General features: G+C 34.9%; 1 protein-coding gene across 1 annotated transcript; it reads left to right on the forward strand.

Moving 5' to 3' along the window:
* The first annotated feature begins 230 nt into the window (after positions 1–230).
* Positions 231–6,735, forward strand: LOC106318603 (kinesin-like calmodulin-binding protein). Its single transcript, XM_013756649.1, has 22 exons — positions 231–499; positions 590–803; positions 871–1,100; positions 1,171–1,501; positions 1,577–1,679; positions 1,765–1,946; positions 2,017–2,132; positions 2,274–2,376; positions 2,493–2,645; positions 2,765–2,911; positions 3,019–3,222; positions 3,480–3,644; positions 3,730–3,834; positions 3,956–4,096; positions 4,181–4,375; positions 4,505–4,631; positions 4,712–4,914; positions 5,001–5,183; positions 5,256–5,351; positions 5,422–5,619; positions 5,983–6,254; positions 6,373–6,735. Exons 1-22 carry the CDS (start codon positions 366–368, stop codon positions 6,566–6,568), a joined length of 3,798 nt encoding a protein of 1,265 aa, XP_013612103.1. The 5' UTR covers positions 231–365; the 3' UTR covers positions 6,569–6,735.
* The last annotated feature ends 3,867 nt before the right edge of the window (positions 6,736–10,602 follow it).

Below are 10,602 nucleotides of genomic sequence, written 5' to 3' on the forward strand. Positions count from 1 at the left end.
AATAAATCATTATTGTAATGAGGGATGATTGACAACAAAGCAGAGAGATGTGAAGAAGATTTGTAATATGGTGTTGGAGGCACAACCATATGGCTGGCTGGCTAAATGGACGTGGAGGCACGTCTCTTAAATCATTTATTTGGTTTTCAAACCCCACAACACAAAACACAAAGGACGCCGAGTGATTCCACATTGATCTTGTTTTTAAAACTAAACAAAAAATTAGCAAAAAAAATATCAGAAGAAAGTCAGCTGAGTCGTGAATGGGAGGAAAGGGGAATTAAAAAGTCTCCCGTGACTCTCGTCTCGTCTCTCTCTCTCTGCCTGCCCACATTTCTGGGAAAATTGTGCTCCAGATCTCTCTAATGGAGGGAAGTAATTCGTCATTCAGCTCGGGCAATGGCAACGAACCCGACGTTTCGTCCTCTTGCTTTTATGTTCCCAATCCCTCTGGCACCGACTTCGATGATGCCGAATCCTCTGCTCTTCCTCCTCCTCTGTAAGTCTTTTGCTCTCTCTCTCTCTCTCTGAACTGAATTTTAGCAGCAGCATTCATTAATTAATTCTTCTGTTTGTCTGACTGATACAGCTCCCCAGCTCCTCAGTCAATTCCTGCCGACCTAGCTGCAGCCATCCCCCTCATCGATCGCTTCCAGGTTGAACCGTTTCTGCGGCTTATGCAGAAGCAAATCCAGTCTGGTGGCAAGCGTGGCTTCTTCTACTCCAAAAAGTCGTCGTCGTCATCGGGCTCTCATCTCCAAAAAGAGCGCTTCACTTTCGAGGACATGCTTTGCTTCCAGAAGGTCCTTTTCCTTTTCCTCTCCCTCCTCCACTAACTAACTAACAATATTTGACTTTGTGCTCTCTCAGGATCCCATCCCCACTTCCTTACTCAAGATTAACAGCGATCTCGTCAGCCGTGCTACCAAGCTGTTTCATCTCATCTTAAAGTACATGGGCGTTGATTCGTCTACTCCACCCAGTTTAGACGAACGCATTGACCTTGCTGGAAAGCTTTTCAAGAAAACTCTGAAGCGCGTTGAACTCAGGGACGAGCTTTTCGCCCAAATCTCCAAACAGACTAGACATAATCCTGACAGGTGACCCCTCCTCTCACGCAGTTGCCAGTTAGTTAGTTTTATATATGACCCTTGCATCTCCGTTTGGCAGGCAATACTTGATAAAAGCGTGGGAACTCATGTACCTATGTGCATCCTCGATGCCTCCTAGCAAAGATATCGGCGGATATCTATCTGAGTATATCCACAATGTCTCGCACGATGCAACAACTGCTGAACCAGAGGCCCAGGTTCTTTCTCTTAATACTTTGAAGGCCTTGAAGCGCTCTATTAAAGCTGGTCCTAGGCATACCACCCCTGGCCGTGAGGAAATTGAAGCTCTTTTGACCGGTAGAAAGCTTACTACCATTGTCTTCTTTCTTGACGAAACTTTTGAAGAAATTTCCTTTGACATGGCTACAACAGTCTCTGATGCTGTTGAGGTATCCTTTTTTTTTTTTTTTTTCTATCTTTGTTTCCCTTTACTTTTGGTTAAACTTCTCTCACTGCATTCACAGGAGCTAGCTGGGACAATTAAGCTATCAGCCTTTTCTAGCTTCAGTTTGTTTGAATGTCGTAAAGCGGTTTCAAGTTCCAAATCATCTGATTCCGGAAATGTTGGTATGCTTTCTTGATCATTTTCTTAATGCCTGAGTCCTTACTATTACTACGTTATCGATTTTTTTCTCTATCTGTCATTTTGCAGAGGAATATATAGGATTGGATGATAACAAGTATATTGGAGATCTCCTCTCAGAATTCAAAGCTATAAAAGATAGAAATAAAGGGGAGATACTACACTGCAAACTAGTGTTTAAAAAAAAACTATTCCGAGAGTCTGATGAAGCTGTAACAGATCTGATGTTTGTGCAGCTTTCCTATGTACAAGTGAGCACTAATGACACATTTTATTTCCACATGAAAACTTGCATTTCCTTGCTAACACACATGCATGCAGCTGCAACACGACTATCTGCTAGGAAACTATCCTGTTGGAAGGGATGATGCTGCTCAGCTTTGTGCCTTACAAATTCTTGTTGGGATTGGGTTTGTCAATAGTCCGGAGTCATGCATGTTAGTATACTAATTTTCTTAATAATCAGAATTGTATCTTCATCTTTGCTTGGCAAAGCCGCTGGTTTATTTTTATTCCTTTTTTTCTCCTAATTTTTACGTTTATAATTCTGTTTTCTTTCTCTTTGGGTCACGGATCAGTGACTGGACATCGCTTCTTGAGCGGTTTTTGCCGAGACAAATAGCAATAACCCGAGCTAAGCAGGAATGGGAATTGGACATCCTTGCTCGCTACCGTGCAATGGTAGGAATGACACCCATGCATTTTTATTTAGTTAGATATTTCCCTTATCAGATACCTTCACCAAATACAATCCGATTGAAGTAATAGCATGCTAAAATGTGTCTGTGAAAATGTAGGAGAACGTGACAAAAGATGAAGCAAGACAACAATTTCTACGGATATTGAAGGCACTGCCATATGGGAATTCTGTATTTTTTGGCGTACGCAAGATAGATGATCCCATTGGCCTTTTACCTGGACGAATCATTTTGGGTATCAACAAACGTGGGGTCAGTTTCAAACTAGAAGCTATATATATATTATAACCCTTTTATTAAAAAGGGTGTTATTGCTGTTTGGAATTTTAATGTGATTTGTTGAATTTGATTGTTGTTTTGATTTCTTGCAGGTTCACTTTTTTAGACCGGTTCCGAAAGAGTATCTGCACTCAGCTGAATTACGTGACATAATGCAATTTGGCAGCAGCAACACTGCTGTCTTTTTCAAAATGAGAGTTGCTGGTGTTCTTCACATATTTCAGTTTGAGACAAAACAGGTACGTACGGTCGTTAATTTTTCAGGATCTTTACAATTGCACTTCCTTACGAGATAATCCGATTTGGGTAAACTTGTAGAGGTGAACCACCGTTTCATTATTTGTAGGGAGAAGAAATCTGTGTTGCTTTACAAACACATATAAATGATGTTATGTTGCGTCGTTACTCCAAAGCTCGATCTGCTGCCAATAGCTTGGCTAGTGGAGGAGATATATCCTGCAGTTCTAAGCCGCAAAATCTTGAAGTGTATGAAAAACGTGTGCAAGATCTGTCTAAGGCGTTTGAAGAGTCCCAGAGAAAGAACGATATGGTATAACATTCTATGAGATTTCATGTTTCTTTTTTTCACGTGAAATTGAATCTAGGAGAAAGTTTAACTCTGTTGGAAAAACATAGTACAGTACATTTGTCATTGGTCTTTTATTTTTGCAGTTGCGAGATGTTCCATTACAATTCAACCTTTCCTTGCTATTTTTCATGTTATTGTACGCAGAATGTTATTTATTGACCTCTATCCTGTTTAGAGTTGATGCTGATGAATTACCACGATTTTATGTCGTCGTGTAGTTGATGGATGAACTGCAAAAGAAAACTCAGCAAGAAGTTTCTATGCGTGAAGAGTTAGAAGCTACACGCAATAGCTTAGAGCTCGGAAGGAAAAAATTGTTGGAGGTTACCTTAGACAATGATAGACTTAAGTCCTTGTGTGACGAGAACGGGACAACTATCAAAGTAAGTTATAACATAAATTTTCTCTTCCTTCTTTTGCTTAATTGGATTTGTTTATTTATTCACCCTATATATATATATTCTCTAGACCTTGATGTCTGAACTTCGGGGGATGGAAGCGAGGTTGGCGAAGTCGGGCAACACAAATTTAAGGGAAGAGCCAAAATCAGAATTAACTGAAATGGATAATCAGGTGAATATATATCATGTGTTTTAAATTTGTTTCATAGTTAGTGTGCTTTAATTATCCAGTATTTTATGTTGCTCTTTGTAGGCGATTCTGTTTTTCTTTAGTAATGAATTTTCTGTGACAGATATTATACAAGATCCAAACCGAGTTAGATGTTCGAAATAAGGAGTTACACATTGCAGTTGAGAATTCAAAGAGGTTATTGAGTGAGAACAAGAGATTGGAACAAAGTGTTTTCAATATTGAAAATAATAAAACAGAGGAGGTGAATTTCATGTATTAGATTTGTGCCAATTTCAAATTGAAAAGTAGGAGATTGTTGCATATTGTTGACTCTTCGACATTTCAGGCTGAAATTCACCAAAAGAGATATGAACAAGAAAGAAGGGTGTTAAAGCTTAGAGTTTCTGAACTTGAAAATAAGCTTGGAGTCCTTACTCAAGACTTAGAAATTGCCAAGTCTACAATTGAAAGTAAGACATCTGATATGCTGCTGTTGCAGAATAATTTGAAAGAGCTTGAGGAGCTAAGAGAAATGAAAGAGGTATTGGTACTTTCGAGTTTTCTTCATCGTTTTAATTTTGTTTTTATCTGAATGATGATAATGTATTTTCCTGATTTAGCTAAAATTGAAACTAGAGATAAGATGTTTATTTCACTTTCATGTTGTTAGGACATTGACAGAAAGAATGAGCAAACAGCTGCCATTTTGAAGATGCAAGGAGCCCAACTTGCCGAGCTAGAAATACTTTACAAGGAAGAACAAGTTTTAAGGAAAAGATATTATAATACCATAGAAGGTAACGTGATGACCATGTAGTTACAAGAAGATTTATTGCTGGATTTTTAGATTTTGTTTATATTTGTATTTTTATTGTAGATATGAAGGGGAAGATTAGAGTATATTGTCGAATAAGACCTCTAAATGAAAAAGAAAGTTCAGAGAAGAAAATGCAAGTGCTAACAAGTGTGGATGAGTTTACGGTCGAACATCCATGGAAAGACGACAAAAGAAAGCAACACATTTACGATCGCGTGTTTGACATGCGTGCTACCCAAGATGATGTGTTTGAAGACACAAAGGTATTGTTGTGATATGTAACTCGGTTCGTTTGTCTTTCATGGTTTGCTGTTTTGTTGTGGGAACTAATATCATTTTTCTGTAACAGTATTTGGTACAGTCGGCTGTAGACGGGTATAACGTTTGCATCTTCGCATATGGTCAAACTGGTTCTGGAAAAACTTTCACCATATATGGACATGAGAACAATCCTGGACTCACACCTCGAGCTACAAAGGAGCTCTTCAAAATACTAAAGCGTGATAGCAACAGATTTTCATTTTCTCTGAAGGTAATTTATTATCTTAATACATATGTTGAGATAAAAAGATTCTGGCATCAAATGAGAAAAAAAATTATGCAGGCATACATGGTGGAACTTTATCAAGACACACTTGTAGACCTTCTGCTACCAAAAAGTGCAAGGCGCTTGAAACTAGAGATTAAAAAGGATTCTAAGGTAATATGATCTATATTTCACTGGTTTGTAGGCACATAAGTTTGATCTCACTCATAAAATATTTTCTCAGGGTATGGTCTTTGTTGAGAATGTGACAACTATTCCTATATCAACTTTGGAGGAACTGCGAATGATTATTGAAAGGGGATCTGAACGGCGACATGTTTCTGGAACAAACATGAATGAAGAAAGCTCAAGATCTCACCTAATACTTTCAGTTGTTATCGAAAGTATTGATCTTCAAACCCAGTCAGTTGCGAGGGGCAAGGTGATAGAATTTACAATGTTATTTTATTTATTGACTTGCAACCTTTTTCACAATATTTTGAAAACATTCATGGCTGTCTAAGGAAATGAGAGTTTCTTTAACTTTTCCATGCTTGGTCTACCGCTTCTGAGAGAAAATTTAGTTCTATATAACTTTTCCTAAAGAAAATAGTTCGTCATCATCAGACTTATTTGCTCAAATCATTGGTCTAGTACACGGTGTTAAGCCTTAGATCCATATTATGAAATTATGAGTATACTCTCATTGCGCTCACCTTACATATTCCTGGACTATATGGTGAATGATTATTTTCCATGGTGACATCTTATACAATATCATGATCCTATGTTTTTTACTTTGCAGTTGAGTTTTGTGGATCTTGCTGGTTCTGAGAGGGTAAAAAAGTCAGGCTCTGCTGGTTGCCAACTCAAAGAAGCTCAAAGTATTAACAAATCACTTTCTGCATTAGGTGATGTAATTGGTGCTTTATCTTCAGGCAACCAGCATATTCCTTACAGGAATCACAAGTTGACAATGTTGATGAGCGATTCATTGGGAGGCAATGCCAAGACGTTAATGTTTGTTAATGTATCTCCAGCCGAATCAAATTTGGACGAGACATACAATTCTCTTCTGTAAGTCACGACTTCCACTATATATATATTATACATACATTTGCAGCTTACATATATAATGTAGAATACAATTGTCGATTCGAGTGTTAACATGGATTTGTGAAATTGTATTTTTCAGATATGCATCGAGAGTGAGAACGATCGTGAATGATCCCAGCAAACATGTTTCATCCAAAGAGATGGTGCGATTGAAAAAGTTAGTAGCATATTGGAAAGAGCAAGCTGGTAAAAGAAATGAGGAAGAAGACTTGGTGGATATCGAGGAAGATCGAACACTAAGAGATGGGGGAGATAGTTTGATAAAGCTGACATGAAATTTGTGTAGGTGAAACTGAGACAAGAGCATCGCTGGTTTTCACCATTCCTTTGTAGAAAGTTCCCCTACTCTAAATTAGATTCTTCTTATTGAAAGTGTAATGCTATGTCTCAAACTCTCTTTTGATGAGATTTTTCATTACATAAAAACAAACCGTTGATAATATTAAAATACCACACAGAGCCGTGAACTATGCAAATAAAATAAAGTCGAGGTATTACGTGAAATAAAGTAAAGTAAAGCCATGAAAAAACAAACCGTTGATAACATTAACCCACCACAATTCTGTAATGAGAGGTGGCATGGTGGATACAACTGGCAAGCCATGCTGGCCACGGAGCCCGTATAGACTATTAATCGTTGTTCGTTTTGTTGTGTTATGTTTTTTCCTAACTTGAATAAATTGCCATATGTCCAAACTAGATAAGTTGGGAATCACCTAATTTGAAAGTAGGGTAACTTACCACTTCTTCAAACTGAGTGAGTTGGGAATCATTTGATTTGAAAGGGTGACAACATCTTCGTCATAACTCGTATTAGTTTAATTCTACTTCAAATTGACGTTCAATTGAGATAAGTTTCCAAATCAAACTTTTTTATAACTCATTTAATCTTGGTTTGATTGGAATCTTGAATAAATAGCAATACATGTAAACCATGTAAGTTAGGAACTAGCAATACATGCAATCTTATAGGGACAAAAATTTATGCGCATGTTGGGAACCATATTTTTGAATCTTGATTGTGTGAATAAATGTTTATAAGAAAACATAATTTCTCAACTATAGTTTTGTGAAAAAAACTATAGTTTTACGGTGATAAATCTTAGAATAATTTTATTATATGTTGTAATAAGGTTGAAGAAGACACAATCTTAGACTTAGAGGTAATTAAGAAGTTCTTCTAATTTAATTTTAAATTGGGGGCATGTCCGCGCTTCGCGCAGAATATTATTTCATTGTTAAGTATGATATTTTGGATAATCTAATTATGTGATTTTTTTTTATTTGTTAAGAGAATTATTTGGTGTTTTTGTTGTTTTATTTAGTAGTATGTGATATGTTAATATATTATGTGTTTATTTTTTCAATAATGTGTTCTTATGTGCATAATATTATGTAGTAGTAGTATGTGTCTTTTTGTTGGCAGAGACACTTTGTATATGCTTGTTTAGTTTATGAGATAGTTATTACATCTTGGCTGGTGGTTGTGTTTCTGCTGATTTAGGCATGTGTTTTTCTGCTTCGTGTGACTTTAGCCTTCCGGTGGTTATTCTTCCTCTGGCATGCTTTCTTGGTTCGAAAGTGTGAAACTCATGTAATTACTCTCTTTTGTTTAATCCAAGAAAAACCGAATGAATATTTATAACTTTAAGTTACTGTTTGATCGCATTCCTTTGTGTTCGAAAATTGTTTTGTCTCAGATTTTATCTTTCTAACATTCTCTAACCTCTGCTTGTTATGATCAAGATACTCTATGATAAGGTGAGGTAAGTTAGTTTTCGTTCTTATTATGGCATTTTCAGTTTTTTTTTGTGATTGTGGAGGTTTTAGGTTTAAATTATGTGTCTGCTTTAGTTTCTTCTTCTTAGTTTGATTCTTTTATAATTTTTAATAGTAAAATAAAAATATAACTTGTAAATAAAATACTATAAAATAGTTAAAAATAATAAAATAATGAAAATTTATCTTATTTTTAGTTGTGAATAAAGTAAATATTTCTATATTTATATTATTTTATGTATTTCTTTATTCATCTTGCATTTTAATGACCAATAAAATAGATTATTAGACTTTATGTGATGATGGTTAGTGCAAAAAAGATTAGATAATACACAATTAGAAAATGTTGGGTTAAATTGCAGTAATCTAAAAGAAGAAGACCTAGAATGTAAAAAAAAATATATGAGGACACATGTCATCAAACCTCTATTCCACATGTCAAAAGAAGAGAAAAAAATCTACTTTATATATATAGATATACGACATTCAATATTATATATCATTTGGAAACTCTATATAACTTTATAAACCCAATCTCATCCCCTAAAGATTAAACCCTAAACAATAAAACTTAAATGTTATAATATATTTGTTTAAAGGTAGTATTAAAAAGTGGTATCCAAACTATAGTTATTTCAAGAAATTTCTCTAATTTTTTTTTTCATTTTGGATTTGTAGTTTCTCCTATGTGTGTTTTATTATTATTTTCAAATTACTTTTTTGTCATTTTCTAGTAACAATAAGACTGTTTTATTTAACTTATCCGATGTTAAAACATTAATTTAAGTACATTCGTCATTCGATTTAATATGCGGTATAATTTTTATTTTTCAACGTTTGTTTAAACCTCAATAACTAGTAATTTAATATATTGACATAACTTTATCTAAACTATGTAAATTAATATTGTATGAAAATTATGTTTGTAACTATAGATGCAAAATTTGTAATCCCTACAACAAAATTTAGTAAGAAGAATTTAATATCATGACCATTTTAAAATTTTTTATAGTAATTAAAATCTAAATAGAAGTCATAATTCAGATACTTGTTTTTTCATGTTGGCAAGAAAATTTTAATGCAGTTTTAAAGAAATGTTATAGCTATACAAAAAATTATAATTTATTACATGTAATTTTGTTAAATAAACGATGAATATATTTAATTTAAACAGTATTTTCATTTTAAAATAATTCTCTAAATTAAAATTAATCTAAGGGAAAGACCATTCTAATTACATACACCCATTCTGAAGACCATTTTTAAATTGTTTCAAAAAGAAAAGACAATTCTAAATTCAAACAAAAAATCCCCATTTTTATGTTTTAAAACGAAATGAATAAATTGGGCTTCGATAACTGATATACAAACTGATCAGATAACCAAATTAGTGTAAAGTTGGTCTTACAATTCATGTTTATATCGGTTTAATATGACCCAGGCCCACAGCTCGTTTTAGTAGCGACCGTAAAACGTATAGCTGCCTTTTATACTTTTCCGAATTATCTTGCTAAAAAAAACCCCAGAAATATCGATGGGCCTTGAATTTGGTAGTGATAAATCTACGTTATAATAAGCCAGATTCATCACTCCTGATGCGAGACGTCAGCAGGTAAGTGAACTTCACTTTTAAAAAGTGTGAAAAAATGTCAAATTTGTGGTTCGAACCCGGATTACTGTGATATAAACACCAACATTTATACTACTAAACTAAATGATACTTTGTACATTGATTATCTAAACTAATATATATTTATGAATGATTTCTTATAGTGGATCCCACACATAACTGTAATGTTTCAATACTCACGTGTAACTTTGATCATCGAAACCTATTTAGTAAAATCCGCATTCTGGCCCAATAAAACTTATAAGTGGGATAAATCTCTTTTGTATGTATCTAGGATTTTTATAGTACTCTGTCTCCACCGATAAACCGAAGCGTTACACTTTTAGCTTATCAAAAAAAATTCTGAAACTTTTCATCTTCACCTCTCTATATCTCCAACGATCAGTTATGGTACCGTTTCACCTCTGAAACGATCCGTCTCAGTATATATAATTCCTCAAACAAACCTTGAGACCCATATCTCTTATTAAATTACTTCTAAATTGAACTGTCGCAGCTTTTAGCCAACATTCGAAGATGTCAGCCTCCAGTGTTGTTGTTGCTTAATCGGTCGTTGTCCCCGCCACCTTTCTCGGCCTAGAACATAGTACCGAGGAAAAGGTATTGACAATTTGACTTTCTATGGAATACTACTGTATTTGTTTAATCAATATTCAAGCTATCAGTTTTAATACTTTAAGCATATGTTTCTCTGGGCAGAATTCCAAGATCCCACGGTTCTATCCCAGTTCGTGTGAATCACTACCATCCATCGCTACGATAGGGGGTCGATCGTGAAAGTTGATTGATCGCTTTGAAGTTGTCTGATTAACTAATATGATGTAAACTCTGTTCTGATGGGTTATAATGGAAAGTTATTTGGTTGCTAGGACTAACAGAGGCTGCAAGGCTGGGTACGTC

The sequence above is a fragment of the Brassica oleracea genome, chromosome C9 (assembly GCF_000695525.1).
Source record: "Brassica oleracea var. oleracea cultivar TO1000 chromosome C9, BOL, whole genome shotgun sequence".
Taxonomy (NCBI): domain Eukaryota; kingdom Viridiplantae; phylum Streptophyta; class Magnoliopsida; order Brassicales; family Brassicaceae; genus Brassica; species Brassica oleracea.

Coding starts and splice junctions, on each gene's coding strand:
- LOC106318603 (XM_013756649.1), top strand. CDS start 366: ATGGAGGGAAGTAATTCGTCATTCAGCTCGGGCAATGGCAACGAACCC. Junction 3,223..3,479: donor CCCAGAGAAAGAACGATATG/GTATAACATTCT, acceptor GTCGTCGTGTAG/TTGATGGATGAACTGCAAAA. Junction 6,255..6,372: donor GAGACATACAATTCTCTTCT/GTAAGTCACGAC, acceptor TGTATTTTTCAG/ATATGCATCGAGAGTGAGAA.